A 16,644-nucleotide genomic window follows, 5' to 3' on the forward strand; every position below is an offset into this window, starting at 1 on the left:
CTCAAAGTTCTCACTATACAAGACAATGACCTTGCCAGTCCTCATGTATTCCTCGGAGACTTGGGTTCTTAGAAAAAAAAATTGGGGACTCTTAGCCGCATTCGAGAGAAGAATCCTCAGAAGAATATTTGGCCCTCTACATGAGGATGGTCGATTCCGTAGCCTATATAACGAAGGTTGTGGTTCAAATCCGACTCATCAGGCTGCGGTAGGCAGGCCACTTAATCCGCATGGATGAGTATGATCTAGCCCGAAAAGTCTATAAGGGCAATATCTATGGTAGAAAAAGAAGACGGGGCACACCCTGCCTGAGATGCAGCGATGACGTAGGTCAGGACGCCAGACAGCTTTCAGGGATATCGAGTTGGTGGACCTCGGCGCAAAACCGGGATGTCTGGAGTTCCTTATCGGTGGATAAGCAGAGGAAACTAAATAAAAAATAACAAATTATTGTGCATATTCAAACATGCATATGTATTTAAAACTGTACTTAAGTAACAACGTGTATAAATTCGTTCTAACTATGATGAACTTCATCTTAGAGACTAAAAACGATGTCGTTTTGTTTAAAAGTATCCGAAAACTGTGCAGGGTACACTACCAAATATTTCAATTTTTTATATGGTAATTGTATACTCCTCCAGGAGGTTCATATGTTTTCAACCTATATTAAAACACAAGCTCAAATTGAAGGCGTCTTACCGGCTTCAGCGGTTCATTTGCTGCAATAGAGCAAACAGCGAGTATGATGATTTAAAGACCTAAAAATAAATTTATTTTAAATTTGGAAGTCCGAAATACTCAGGTTTATTTAAACCATAAATTATTTTAAAAAAAAAATAGGTTGACTGACGGTTTCGTCCAGGGCAAATGCAACTCATCGGACGCTGCCTCACCTCTCATTCACTCCCTGCATCTTCAACCTAAATTATTTATTGGAGCTTTTTGAAAACCAAAGCAGGTACTTTTCTTAAATTTTGAAAAATGTATAAAAAGGAAAAAGCATTTGCCTGCCAAAAGAAGTAAAGGCGGGTTTAAGAATAGACTGAAAGCTTTTTGTCTCAGGTTTTTTTCTTAACTACAATTCCCAACAAATACGTGCTTAACCCATGCTTACTCAATACCTCTAGTACTACTGATCCCAATTGGAAAATTCCCCCTTTTATATAAAGACGGAGAAGGATGAAGGCGAGTCTCCCGCGCCTAAAAACGGGACAAATTGTACCAACTGGTCCTCCAGGTTGGGGGTTGGGTAGGGCTGACAACCCTACACGGAAAACAACTTGTTACGAAGCCACAACAGGAGCCTCGGACAGGATGAATTTCAAAACGACGAACCCGGCAACGACAACGACTAACGATTTGCACATTTTCTCATGGAACGTGCGGTCCCTGTACAGACCGAATGCTACTGAGCAACTAGCCGATACCCAATATAAGGCTGATATTATAGCGTTGCAAGAGATGTGCTGAACAGGGACCGGTTTCCTGGAGAAGAACCGCTACACCATATATTATAGCGGTCATCCACTAAACCATATGCTCGGAGTAGGTTCCTTAGTCAGCCAAAAAATAAAACCTACTGTTATCGGCATTGAAAATATAAGCGGAAGGCTATGCACTCTGCGTTTGCGAGGCAAGTTTAGAAATATAAGCCTCATAAACGTTCACGCCCCTACAGAGGAGACTGCAGAGTCGGAGAAGGGTAAATTCTACGAGGCATTCGAGGGGACCCTCGAAGCCTGTCCCAAGTATGATATCAAAATCATACTTGGAGATTTTAACAGTCAAGTAGGGACGGACCCCGTATTCAGACGATACGATGGCTCCCATAGCTTACATAAGGATACCAATCATAACGGATTGCGCATTATCCATTTAGCAGTATCACACGAAATGGCTGTTGGAAGTGCCTGGTTTGCGCGGAAAGCGGTTCACAAACATAAGTGGGCCTCTCCAGACGGGACCACTTTCAACCAAATTGACCACGTGCTGATTGAACACCGCCACCTCTCAGCCCTGATGAATGTCAGAACATATAGGGGAGGCCAATATAGACTCGGACCACTATCTCGTTTTCATGGTGCTCCGAGCTCGAATTACGACACCACCTACAATCCCTTCTGACAATCAGGTGAAAGTGAATACTGAAGCCATCCACAACACAGCCCTCTGCGACACCTATAAGAGGGAAATGGATGTCGCAATAACCGCTGTCAACAGAGGTCCTGGAGATGAAGCATCAACAAAGATACTTGGTCCCAGCCGCAAAAAAAGTCGGAACGGTAGGTTTGACGATGAATGTAAGCTAGCAACGGAACGGAAGAATGCTACATATCGATTAATGTTGCATTCTCAAAGAACGCGGGCACGCGCAGAGACTTATCATGTACTCCGTCGAGCGGAGAAGCGACTTCACAGACGGAAAAAGGAAGCCTGGGAGAACCAACAAGTCTGTGAACTCGAAAAGTGCAGGGAGCAACCGCACCAGGCGCGGAAGTTTCACCAACAGTCAACAGAATGAAGCCTTATACACCTCGATGCTCATCCTGCCAGCACAAAGAGGGAAGCAATTTTAGAGATATCACGTTGCTTGAGTACCATCTATAAGATATTCTATATTCGCTATATTGTTAGGCCGGATAGCCCCATACGCCCACAACATCAATGGCCCCTACCAAAGAGGCTTCACTCCAGGCAAATCAGCAACAGGTCAGATTTTCTCTCTGCGACAAGCGATGGAAAAACTGGTGGAATATGAACATCAATTGCACCATCTATTCATCGACTTTTAAGCCGCCTAAGATAGCATAGCCAAGGTAAAACTGTACACGGTCATAAGAGAATTCGGCATCCCGACGAAATTGATAAGACTGACTAGGCTGACCCTGACCAATGTGCGAGGCCAGATAAAAGCAGCAGGATCATCATCAAGACCATTCGACATCAACAACGGTCTACGAAAAGGGCATGCCCTATTATGCGTCCTCTTTAACCTGGCCCTCGAGAAAGTGATCCGTGATGCTGATGTAAATGCAAGAGATACGATCCTCTTTAAGTCCACCCAACTATTGGCTTATGCTGACGATATTGACATCATGGGACGAACGTACAAACTGCCTTCATCCAGATCGAGCAGGCGGCGCGAGATATCAATGAAGGCAAGACAAAGTATATGGTGGCAACGTCAGCACCAAAAAACAAACAACCAACAACTTCAAACCGCACTGGTCGAACGGGAAGAATAAAGATTGGAGACTATAACTTTGAGACCGTTGATAATTTCTCCTATCTATGGTCAAAAATTACAATCGATAACAGCTACGATGATGAAATCCGCACACGGTTTTTGTCGAAACGTCTCACCATAGGTTCAAAGTTCTTACTGTACAAGACTATGATCTTGCCAGTCCTCATGTATTCCTCGGAAACTTGGGTTTTTAGCAAGAAAAATTGTGAACTCTTGGCCGCGTTCGAGACAAAAATCCTCCGAAGAATTTTTAGTCCCCTACATGAGGATGGACGATTCCGTAGCCTAAATAACGACGAAATCTATGAGCGATACCATAACCGTCAAGTTGTGGATAAAATCGGGCTCAATTGGTTACGGTGGGCGGGTCACTTAATCAGTATGGATGAGCATGGTCCAGTCCGGAAAGTCTATAAGGGCAATATCTATGGTAGAAAAAGAAGACGAAGCAGACTCTGCCTGAGATGGAGTGATGGCGTAGATCAGGACGCCAGACTGCTTCTAGAGATATTGATTTGGTGGACCTCGGCGCAAAACCGGGATGTCTGGAGTTCCTTATTAAGGCAGGCCTAGACCGGATAGCGGTTGTTGCGGCGTTGATGATGATGTTGACTCATTCACAGCTGAGTCGACTAGTATCCAACGTGAAATCACCATACAAATCCCACTGCCACCAGTGAGATTTGAACCGCAACGACAGCCTTGTGCTCTAACTACTCAGCTATACGGATCCAAGGGTTGAGTACTTTAATGAAATACCCAACAACGAAAATAACGGTGAGTTGGTGGTCCCGCTAATTGAAGATGATGAACAAATACTGCCACCATCAAACATGGCAGAAAGAGTCGTCAATATCATCGGTTTAAAAACCATTAGTCGCGAGGAGCCGATGGAATTACAGCCGAACTCTTGGGGCGACTAACTACCCCATGCGATTCATCAACTGATACTCAAAGTGTGGAATAGCGAATCAATGCCTGAGGACTGGCAACGGGGCATTATCTGTCCCATACATATAAAGGGGGATATCAGGCAGTGCCGCAGTTATAGAGGTATGACGTTGCTGAGTACCATTTATGAGATATAATACTTGGCTTTCCAGAGTGCCAAAGCGCAGTGCAACAGGGAGAGACGTACTCCCGAGAGTCTCATCACTCACCTCAATAAATTTACGGAATGCTAGCCTACAAATTTTAATTCCTTACTGCCATCTTCAACGACAAACAAGAAATACGTTGAGTGTGCATTTATAATTGAAACTGGTTGAATTGTAATATAATTATGCGAAGTTGAAAGTATTTAATCAGACCTGCAACTTCTGAAAGAGCCGATTGAGAAAACCCAACATTTTGTTAACAAAACTTACAACCAAGCAAGTCGGTAGTGATACGGGCATAACTCCACCTGCCATTATCAGTATATCCTTTCGCGATCGCGTCATCAAGATGAGTAGAGACTTTTTGAATTTTTGGTCTTGATCGGGCCAATTGCAGCAGTAAATTGCCTCCATGAAACGCTCACTCTTATCCTGGATTTCACTCCCGAAAAAGCACTGAAGACCAGTGGAAATACTCAAGGACACTGCGTAAGCAATTAAACATGCCTTCATGTAAGCCTCCTCTCCCAAAAACAGGACTTGGTAGAAACTACCGCAAATGTTGATTTCAACCACGATTAGCACGACCAGATAAGTTTTGGATATGATTGCGTTCAATTCGTCGACAATTCTGTAACGAAAAAGGATAAATAATTACTTTAAAAGCTGTTTCCCAAAAGTTAAATTTAAAATGATTCCTTTGAACGGGAAAGGATATATGGAAATATGATTACAGTCAAAGCAAGGATTATCCTGTTGGGATTCAATTTAATACCTTATGATAATTTGGTGCCGCTGAATGCATTTATTCAATTCTACGTTATTGTTGTGCCAATTATACGGATCAGTGTAGCCAATTCGCGATACTTTGATCCCCAGCGCATGTAAGTGGCCCGACATGATCAAAACATACATCAACCGCGTTAGATCGCTGATAGTGTCTTGGAAAACCAGTCCAGCGTATGAAACGAATTGGAAGGAAACTACGATGTAATAGTTCAATGTAGACCCTTCCCAGTCTAGGGGAAACCACATCGGGAACGCCAGCTGCTTCGTTAGAAGGACGGATATAAGCGCTCCAATCCAAGTCCAAAATTTCAGAGTCATAAATACGCGGCAGAGGTTCTTTCCGAAAGAAATGCGTTCACTCAAATAACCTTCCATTTCCGCGTCGTTGATTTCCTTCTCCAATTCAAGGATTGAATGGGTTAAGGTGGTCATCTTGTCGACTTTGAGAAGGAAGTCGGTGAATTTCCAGAAGGCGACGAAAACGGCTACGAACTCCAAAATATGTTTGATTATATCTTTTCGTTCGGTTGCATAAAACTCAATGCCTATGCACAATAATAAAGCACCGTTCGTTATGAGAAAATACAAAATAATTAGGATTCGTTTAGTGATCCCATGCTCCCGTAAAGGAATTATCAGACGAGCACAAGCGAATAAAAAATTAAAAATACTTTCAGAGGAATGAACGTCCATGCTGCCAAACGATCACGACTCACAGTACTGGCAATGGCAATTCAAGAAACATTTATTTCCACCAAGAAAATTCTTTCCCACGAGGAAGATTCCTTTCAACTTTCCACTTCAAAAGGATTTCTGCGGTTTTGGCCGGGGAAATTTCTGCATAGCGGACAAAGGAAATTGTTTCTTAATAGAGTGACTATTTCATGCAGTGGTTTCATATTCTACGCTTTCAAGTGATGAACTTTCAAATTAACAGAAACCTTGACCTAATTTCGAGAATTAACAAAACTATTATGGGTTATTCGTTGCCAAAGACGGTTTTAAGCTTGAGTGAAAGAAAAGGAGGAATGAAATGTCGTTAATAATTCTTAGTGTCAACTGAGTTAAGACAATACGAATGTGACCTGGGGCCAAACAGTATAACAGTTGGACCTAAACGACAACTCAAAATTATGTGGGCCATAATTTTTACATGTTTGGAAATCGAGCAATAATGACGGGGAGTTGAAAAGTTGAGAAAGAAAATCCATCACCAAGGGTGTACAGATGTTTTGGGAACATCACTTGAGACTACCATTTCTCCAACGATATGCCAGCCGCAGAAATCCTCAAGTTGCTGAAACAGAAATTGACAGTATGTTCCGATCGCATCTGAAGGTATTGAAAGAGTTGTCAGCGAAGGTTAAATGTCACTTTGTTCTTCCAAAACCAAAGAGGATTTTATAGGAAGCTCGCTAACTAAGGTTGGGAAAGTAACCTGGATCAGGCAGAAGAGGAATGAATGGAGCCAACCTATTCGTCGCGATTTAGAAACAGCATGGCTCCCACATCTAATTTTGTGTTGGACTAGTGGCGTGACACGTTTTGATCACATCCGAAATTAGGATACTCGCGATCGATATGGGGTATGGTCACGTAATTTGCGCTAACGAGAAGTCACTTGCCAAGATTGGTCTTAACATTGAAGTCGGCCAATGGAGGGCCGAAATAACGGTGGTTTGATACGGTGGGATGCGATTTGAAAGCCTCGCGGCTGTATCCAGATCAGGCATTTGACAGAGGATAATTGCGCAGCCGATCAAGACAAACAGACCCCGCTTCTAAAGTGGACAAAGGCTGAAGAAGAAGAAGAATAGACGGACAGTTCTTGCAAATAACAACATGTACAATAGAGCTGCCGAAATATTGGGAATCACTATCCCACGTCAGCGAGGAGAAAGTGGGATGCTTGATTTGAAAACATTGCACTACAATCAAGTGTATTCTCTTCGAGAGTTTTTCTTTGAGAAACAATCTCTAGCCAATTACATCAGGCTACCGTCATGGCAGATAATAAATTATCTCCTTTGAACTTGAGAAGCAGAGAGTGGGATCCCATTTCGACTGTTACTTCAGTCGAACAGAAGATCGACATGTGGAAGGAGAAACTTATTCACGGAGGCCATACAAATTTGTTATTGTCAGGCATTGACATCGAAGCCTCCTGTACTTTTCTATTCTACCCGAAGCATTCCTAACTTCAATTCAGGATGCATCGCTCCCAACAAACAATTATAAACGGTACATTCTTCACGACTCCTCAATCACCAACTCCAGTTGTAGGTTATACAACTGTGAAGAGGAGACCATCCAGCACGTAACAGGTGCGTACAGGATGTTGAGCAGTAGCGAGTACACCAGTCGTCATAACTCCGTCTGCAAGATTCTCCATCAAAACTTCGCGTTGAAGTATAATTTAGTGGCAACCTACCATCCTTATTATAAGTATACTCCGCAGAGAATCTTGAAAAATGATCGGGACAAACTACTGTGAGATCACACTATTGCCACCGACCACAGTGTTAACCACAACCGATCTGATTTGGTTCTGCTTCTCAAGGAAGTACGAGCGTGCTTCCTAATCCGTACCGTTGCACCGGAACACTGTTGGCAAAACAGCAAGAAGAAGCTCGGAACTATGGACCCTTGACGGACGATATGAAGCAGATTTGGAGACGGGATTAGTCCCGGAAAATTTACATAAAGCGCTGAAAACGCTCGATCTTAGGGCTGGACTATGCATGGAGTTGCAAAAAGCGGTTATCCTTGCAACCTGTGCTATAGTGCAAAGAGTCCTGTCCGGTAACAATCTGACCTAGTGGGCTTCAGTCTTGATTCGTATTGTCTTCCATTGGTGGTATAGAATCACCACGTCATTGTTTGAAGGGTTTGCGACAATCAGGATGTAGGAATACATTTTGGCATGGTCGCACACAGTTTGTGTTGAAACGCATTATCGTTGTGATGCGAGCCGTTGAATGATGCCTTTAGCCCATCCTTAGGCTGGTCGCCTCTCGTTCCGGTTGGACGGGAAGAAGGTCCGTGTGCTTTTTGAACTATATATATTATTATTGCATTTCATGATCCTAGTATCAACTTAAGGGGGTTTTACAGTCAATTACCAAAAATTATAATAATACTTATTAATTTTATTTGAATAGATATTGATACGAGTGGGATTTCGGAGCATATAGGCAAAGTATAGTGGCAGCATTTTTTTCAGATTTTTCGACTGTGTAGGTTTCAAAAATGGGTTCGTGGAAGAAAGGACCAATTTTCAGTCCCCCCCCAACCTTTGCGCATTCAATGTCAGAACTGAAACCAGCCTTCAAAAGTACTAATCATTTGATACCTCACATGAGTATATTCGGCGAAAAAAAAATTATAATTTTAGATCCCCTTCTTAAATTACACGTAGAACAATGTAACTCACACTTCCCACCCTTCTATCAAACTTAGTGTCAATCGGCATAACCGTTTCTGAGGAAAATGCGTGTGACAGACAATAAACCGATTTAACTAAAGTTTTGTTTTAGACTGAACCTTAGAAATGTGGCAAGCTTATCTGAAAGAACCAAGAGGAATGTTGTTGTGCACATGTTAAAAAATGCTGTCAAAAAGGCCTGAAAGAAGGCCCGAACCTTTCTCAAAAAAAATATTGTTCCTGGATGTTACGGAGGATTTCAATGTCAAAAGCCAAGAATTGATCAGATCTTTTCTTTTTCTCGATCCGAGATATTTAAATCACTCACAAGCCGGCCTCTACCTCTCGAATAAAATCGAGAAGTGGGCTTTTCCTTTGGGACAATATGCAACGGATTTTCAAGCTGAAGTTTGTGCAATCCTAAAGGGAGCAAAGTGAGGGCGTTAAGGGCGTTAATTACTCCTCTGATCACCCCGAAAATCGTTCAGGGATGCTGAAACTGTTCGAATTATATCTCTAGATTCAATACGGTGGAACCACTCTGGGTTTCTTGTCACTGTGGTATAGAGACAAATGAAATCTCGGATGCCTTCGCAAAAGAATGTTCAATTTCCTCCATGCCAGGACCGGAAACAGCAATTGGAATATCAGTAGCATTAGCTAAGGCTGCCGTCATAAACTGGGAACAAGCTTTCCATAACAGCAGGTGACAGAGCCTAAACGCTGACACACCAGACTTTTCCTGTCAGAATTAAACATGCATACCGCAAAACGTAATAATAATATAATAATCGTTGGCGCAACAATCCATATTAGATCAGGGCCTTGAAGTGTGTTAGAGCACTTCATTCAAGACCGTAACGGTACACTAGGAGGCAATGTGGTCAGCATTGCGCTCGCCCGAGATTATTACCCTGATTTGACTCAGGTACTCATTCACAGCTGAGTCGACTGGTATCCGACGTCAAATCACGATGCAAATTCCACTGCCACCAGTGAGATTTGAACCGCGACCTTGCGTATGACAACCTAGTGCTCTAACCACTGAGCTATCCGGACACACAAAACACGCAAAACGTATCCGGCCGAAAAGCAGCAAGACTTGCAGGAGTATTGTAAGCATCCTGACTGGCCATAATTGCTAGCTGAGCACATGTTCAGAATAGGAATCATTCAAGTTGAAGCGCGTCCCTCCGTAATGAGGAAGCGGAATTCATGGAACATTTTCCTTGTGAATGCCCGTCTATGAGCGCATCAGACATCGGCTCTTTGCCGATGTGCTCCAGTTGTAACGGGTCGCATCACATATACTAACAGAAATGAGGAGACGGGATCCCCGGAAAATTTTCACATCAACTAACGGAAATCCTGCGATACATATATGGATTCGGAATATTCCGTTACACGGGGATCCGCGTACAATTTACCACTGGGGTTTGAGTGCTCAGAGGCTTTGCCTCTCCTCCAGCTCACACAAATAGCCCAATGTAACCCCCAATTTCGAGGACTTTTAAGCTTGTGCGCGGGTTTCCGATTTTGAAATGGCTTAGTCACATTATCCCGTATGGTGAACCGAGTATTCGGGATAAGTTTAATTGTCTTTGCTTTCTTCTGAAGTCTTGCTGACTATGAACTGCGGTTTCCCTTCCATTCATCATCATTAACGGCGCAACAACCAGTATCCCATCTAGGCCGGTCTGCTTTAATAGAGAACTCGAGACATTCCGGTTTTGCACCGAGGTCCCCGGGGAATACCGGGAATCAGATCAGATTATTAACGGTCTCAAAGTTGTAGCTCCTATCTTTTTTGCTGCTGTTTGACCAGTGCTATTTGATGTTGTTGGGTCTTGATGCTGACGTTGCCACCATGTACTTCATCTTGCTTTAATTAATGTGCAGCCCAAGATCTCGCAACGATCGGCAATTGCGCGATCTGGATGGAAGTAGACTGTACATCTCGGGTTGTTCTTCCCATAATGTCAATATCGTCAGCGTAGGCCAGTAGTTGGGTGGACTTAAAGAGGAGGCCTCTCGCATTTACCTCAGCGTCACTGATCACTTTTCCCTGGGCAAGTTAGAGAGGCTTGCTTTATAGGGCATCCTCTTGTCTTACACCGTTTTGATGTTGAAGATCACACTGGTCAAGATCAGCCTAGCCAGTCTTATCGATTTCGTCGGGATACCGAGTTCTCTCATGGCTGTGTACAGTTTTACCACGTCATCATCATCAACGGCGCAACAACCGGTATCCGGTCTAGGCCTGCCTTAATAAGGAACTCCAGACATCCCGGTTTTGCGCCGAGGTCCACCAATTCGATATCCCTAAAAGCTGTCTGGCGTCCTGGCCCACGCCATCGCTCCATCTTAGGCAGGGTCTGCCTCGTCTTCTTTTCCTACCATAGATATTGCCCTTATAGACTTTCCGGGTGGGATCATCCTCATCCATACGGATTAAGTGACCCGCCCACCGTAACCTATTGAGCCGGATTTTATCCACAACCGGACGGTCATGGTATCGCTCATAGATTTCGTCATTGTGTAGGCTACGGAATCGTCCATCCTCATGTAGGGGCCCAAAATTCTGCGGAGGATTCTTCTCTCGAACGCGGCCAAGAGTTCGCAATTTTTGCTTGCTAAGAACCCAAGTTTCCGAGGAATACATGAGGACTGGCAAGATCATAGTCTTGTACAGTAAGAGCTTTGACCCTATGGTGAGACGTTTCGAGCGGAACAGTCTTTGTAAGCTGAAGTAGGCTCTGCTGGCTGACAACAACCGTGCGCGGATTTCATCATCGTAGTTGTTATCCGTTGTGATTTTCGACCCTAGATAGGAGAAATTGTCAACGGTCTCAAAGTTGTATTCCCCTATCCTTATTCTTGTTCGTGCTTGTGTTTGACCAGTGCGGTTTGATGTTGTTGGTTGATTCCTCTTCGGTGCTGACGTTGCCACCATGTATTTTGTCTTGCCTTCATTGATGTGCAGCCCAAGATCTCGCTTCAATCGCCGCCTGCTCGATCTGGATGAAGGCAGTTTGAACGTCTCGGGTGGTTCTTCCCATGATGTCGATATCGTCAGCATAGGCCAGTAGTTGGGTGGACTTGAAGAGGATCGTACCTCTTGCATTCACCTCAGCATCACGGATCACCTTATCGAGGGCCAGGTTAAAGAGGACGCATGCTAGCGCATCCCCTTGTCGTAGACCGTTGTTGATGTCTAATGGTCTTGAGAGTGATCCTGCTGCTTTTATCTGGCCTCGCACATTGGTCAGGGTCAGCCTAGTCAGTCTTATTAATTTCGTCGGGATACCGAATTCCCTCATGGCCGTGTACAATTTTACCCTGGCTATGCTATCATAGGCGGCTTTAAAGTCGATGAACAGATGGTGCAACTGTTGTCCATATTCCAACAGTTTTTCCATCGCCTGCCGCAGAGAGAAAATCTGATCTGTTGCTGATTTGCCTGGAGTGAAGCCTCTTTGGTATGGGCCAATGATGGTCTGGGCGTATGGGGCTATCCGGCCTAGCAAGATAGTGGAGAATATCTTATAGATGGTACTCAGCAACGTGATACCTCTATAATTGCTGCACTGTGTGATATCTCCCTTTTTATGTATGAGACAGATTATGCCTCGCTGCCAATCGTCAGGCATTGGTTCGCTGTCCCATACCTTGAGCACAAGTTGATGAACCACTTGGTGTAACTGGTCGCCTCCATATTTAACCAATTCGGCTGTAATTCCATCGGCTCCTGGCGACTTATGATTTTTTAGCCGATGAATTGCACGGACTGCTTCTCCTAAACTTTTACCACGGCTATGCTATTATATGCGGCCTTAAAGTCGATGAAAAGATGGTGCAAAAGTTTTTCCATCGCTTCCCGCCCAAAAAAAAAATCTTACCTGTTACTGCTTTACCTGGAATGAAGCCTCTTTGGTATGGACCAATGACGTTCTAAGCTTATGGCGCTATCCGGCCCAGGAAGATAACGGAGAACACCTTATAGGTGGTACTCACCAATGTGATACCTCTATAATTGCTGAGCTGCGTGATATTCACTGACTTATTGATTCTCTCGAGCTTCCTTTTTCCGTCTGTGAAGACGTTTCTCCACTCTGTGTGTTCCCGCGATCCTTGAGAGTGCAGTATAGTCCGATATGCAGCATTCTTCCGTTACTTTGCTAATTTACATTCTTCGTCGAAACAGTCGTTCTGACTTTTTTGCAAATGGAGCCAAGTATGTCTGTGGCTGTATCAATGATAACATTCTTCATGTAGTTGTGAAGTTGTTGAATGCGGTTATTGTGGCATCTATTTCCCCTTTATAAGTGATACGGAGGGCTTTATTGTGGATAGCTTCATTATTCACTCTGGCCGCTTTACTGCCTCGTAGAAGTCTCTTCCGTAGTTAATGAGTTAATTTCCAAAGCCATTAGGTTTTTTGGCTGACTAGGAAACTGACTCCAAGCATATGGTGTCCCGGATAGTCGTTTTTATATATGGTGTAGTGGCTCTTCTCCAAAAAACCGTTCCCTGTCCATCGCATCGCCTGCAACGATGTTACATCGACTTATATTGGGAGAGGATATTAGGATATCCGGAAGGTGTCTGGATAGCTGAGTGGTTAGAGCACAAGGCTGTCGTACGGAGGTCGCGATTCAAATCTGACTGGTGGCAATGCAATTTGTATCGTGATTTGACGTTGGATACCAGTGGACTCAGCTGTGTACCTGAGTCAAAATCAGGGTAATAATCTCGGACGAGCGCAATGCCGACCACGTTGCTTCCTGTAGGGTACTGTAATCTTGTAGTGTACCGTTACGGTCTTGAATGAAGTGCTCTAACACACTTCAAAGCCCCGATCCAATTGGATTGTTGCGCCAAAGATTATTATTATATTAAGGTATTGGTTAGCCGCTAGGCAACATTCAGTCTATACAGGAAGGGCACGTTCTATGAGAAAATGCGTAAATCGTTAATCCATTTTCAATTGCCGAGTCCGTCGTTGTAAAATCCGTCCAGTCAAAGGCTCTTTTCTACTCAACTCAAGAAATTGTCATTCGAATTATTTCCATTAGCCTTAAGTTTGTTAATTAGAGTGGGTGTTGAACTAAATAGTGGATAACAATCAATGGACTTTCGTCCTCAAAAAACCGGCTCGAGGGCGTCATTGGTAGGAGTTTTCCAAAAGGCTCCATTGAAATTTTATTCAATACTTACGAGAGGTTCAAAGGATGTCATGCATGCAGCCGATTTTTCTTGCACTTTGAATTTCATCGCCCCACTCTCTGATATAATAAAATATACATTCGAATCATACTTTCCCTTTGATGATTCTAAATTGTCCAATTTTCTTGTTCGACGTGTCTAATATTACGTAGAGGCGGACATCATCACAAATTATTCATTATACAATCAATCAAGGGCGTCATTGTTCAAGTATAAAAGATTGCAAAAAAATAACATTACAGAATAGTAAGGATTTAAGTTAAAGCTTTTCGTAAGAGACTTCAAGGAGGGTCTGCATTCTGTTCGGTTATTCTTAAATGGTACTATATCGCGTCGTTAGCGAGTATGGGGAGTCATTTTTCCCAAGACCTTTTCAAAAGGCTTTTATCTTGGGCCGAAATTCTAATTGTTTCGCATTATAACGCGCTCCCTAAGAGGATCTTAATTGCGTTATATTACTCTACCGGAAACGCTGTTTTCCTATTTCTGCCGTTTATGCAACTCGTTATGAATTTTCATGAAGAGACCATGAAAACTCTTGCTGTTTTCATCGCGGTAGTAACTCTTTTCTGGAAATATTCCAGCATCGCTCTCAATATTCGCAAATTATCCGACCTCGCAAATCTAATTCATAAACTGGATCTAGAAGTCCAACAACCTGAGTTGAAAGACTACTTGTGCAAACGAATCCGTTTCGGGAGCCAATTGTGTCGCGCTTACGTTGTTGTTAGCATTAGTACCTGTTTGGCGGCTATCTTTTCTGCACTTCTCACCGGAAAACTCCTTTTCCCGATGTGGATCCCGTTTGATTGGCAAAACTCGCGACTTATTTATTGGACAGTACTCTGCTGTGCGTTGCTCTCATATGCATGTATAGCATTTGAGGATTTGTTGGGTGATTTAGTGCGGATTATCTACATTTTAATAATACCCGGTCATCTGTATGTCCTTGGAGAGAGAGTTTCAAGAATCGGTTACGACCAGTTTAAAAGCAACAGGGAAAACTACGAGGAATTAATTGGATGCGTTCGCACACACCAGATGATTATAAGGTACTTGGATAGGATTTTCAACTTAGTTACATACTATATTCAAAAGTCCAAATCCAGCGAGATTTCTATAGAGTCGCAGAGACGCTGAAGAATTCTTCTAGCTTCCTCCCTATATTTAGCCAAACCTTGTTAAGGGAAATATAATAAATTTCTTTTTTTTTTTCTGCAGCATTATCGCAAACTTTAACCAAATCATGTCCAAGACATTCATGGTAGTACTAATCGCATTCCAGATGGCCATTTGCACAAGCCTTTACCACATCCTGTTTTGGGATGATGATTTCTTTGTAAAATGTTGTTTCGCAGGATTTGCTACATCCCTATTTCTGGTGAACAGCCTTCAGTGTTACTTTGGGAGTGAATTTGAATATTTGAGCGAGCGGTTTATGACCGCCGTTTATTCTTGTAATTGGAGTGATCAGGACCAGAAATTCAAGCTCGTTTTGCTGGGAATGCTAATTCGGTCCAGTCGTAATCTTCGAATTTTAGCTGGAGGAATCATTCCAGTTTCGTTGCCGACATTTTTAGTGGTAAATTTTGCTATGTCTACCACTTCCAAATGACCCTATTTATGTTTCTAATTTTAGGTGTTGAAATCTTCGTATTCTCTGTTTGCCGTGCTACATCAGCTCAATAATTGAATAACTATTTTCAGAAGATCGAAGTTATTGTCTCTTAAAACCAATTAAATAAATTAATTATGGGACTCAAATTATTTCGACAACCAAGAGGATCTAAAGTTTTAAATCATTATAATCGGCTGAGCCCCAAAAACACGAAAAATATTATATGATAAATATATAAATATAAAATTTTTTGAATGTTAATAATCGCGAGACATAACATAAACTATACTTTTGGGTTATTGTGCTAGTCTTAAGCGTGCATCATTATATCCTTTAATATAGCACAAAATAGAGGCTTTCGATCCTACTTAACCCTATTTGGTGATAGCTATGTTTATAAAGTTAAAAGCCTTTGATTTTCAAACAATATAAGACGGAAAAACATGCGGTCCTGAAGATTAATGCAATATGGTCAATGTGACCCTGAACCTGTACTCCAGATTTGTTCGCCCGTCGTCAACTACCATACTCCACATTAACGATGATGGTACTCCACCCCGCGGCCTGTTTGAGTTGTGTTGATGACAATAAGATCAGTACCTGTTAGTAGTTCTACTCGCCTGTTCTCTAACATTCTGCCTAGCCAGAATGCCAAGGTGTTCCCGACTCTCTTGCGGATTAGACCAATTCTTATCTCTCCAGGCGATGTGTTGTCGAAAGCTCTTTCAACAGAAAAAATACATATGTTTTGCTCGACAAGCATTTTGACATGGATACAAGGGATTAAGTGCTAAAACACTAGTTCTAATGTAATTGTCCAAGACGCTCTCCAGGACCCTCAAAAGTAGTACTGGGAAGATGTCATTTACTGTCGATGATTTCAGTCGTTTAAAGGTTCTCACTGACCATCTAGCTCTAACTTCCGAGCATACCTCTTCTGCTATTTTCCAATTTTCCTTTTTCCTCTTTTGTTCAGTTATTGGAGTGTCAAATATATTGTTGTTGTCCCCCGCCTTGGAATAAGACCCCAGGAAATGGATTTTAAAAAGGGGATGTATCCTGTCCTCCTCATTCTCGGTAATGTCCCATCTACCTTCTTGAGACAGAAAGGATATTGTTCTATCCTTGGCTATAGCCCTGTATACCCTAGATGCATCCAAGCTTTGTTCAATTCTTCGCGGAATCTCCTTCAAGAAGTAAGTTGATTCCCAAATAGTCCAGTCTGTCGATGTGGACACAG

At 42.8% G+C, this 16,644-nt stretch overlaps 2 protein-coding genes across 2 annotated transcripts; one reads left to right on the forward strand and one right to left on the reverse strand.

Annotated features, from left to right (window-relative positions):
- Positions 1 to 478: 478 nt before the first annotated feature.
- On the reverse strand, positions 479 to 5,831 carry LOC119647692 (odorant receptor 23a-like). The gene is made up of 3 exons (XM_038048777.1): positions 5,123 to 5,831; positions 4,618 to 4,978; positions 479 to 761 (listed from the first exon to the last, which is right to left on the reverse strand). Exons 1-3 carry the CDS (start codon positions 5,827 to 5,829, stop codon positions 708 to 710), a joined length of 1,122 nt encoding a protein of 373 aa, XP_037904705.1. The 5' UTR covers positions 5,830 to 5,831; the 3' UTR covers positions 479 to 707.
- Positions 5,832 to 14,056: 8,225 nt separating this feature from the next.
- On the forward strand, positions 14,057 to 15,687 carry LOC119647682 (odorant receptor 33a-like). The gene is made up of 3 exons (XM_038048767.1): positions 14,057 to 14,838; positions 15,008 to 15,368; positions 15,426 to 15,687. Exons 1-3 carry the CDS (start codon positions 14,132 to 14,134, stop codon positions 15,477 to 15,479), a joined length of 1,122 nt encoding a protein of 373 aa, XP_037904695.1. The 5' UTR covers positions 14,057 to 14,131; the 3' UTR covers positions 15,480 to 15,687.
- The last annotated feature ends 957 nt before the right edge of the window (positions 15,688 to 16,644 follow it).

The sequence above is a fragment of the Hermetia illucens genome, chromosome 1 (assembly GCF_905115235.1).
Source record: "Hermetia illucens chromosome 1, iHerIll2.2.curated.20191125, whole genome shotgun sequence".
Classification (NCBI taxonomy): domain Eukaryota; kingdom Metazoa; phylum Arthropoda; class Insecta; order Diptera; family Stratiomyidae; genus Hermetia; species Hermetia illucens.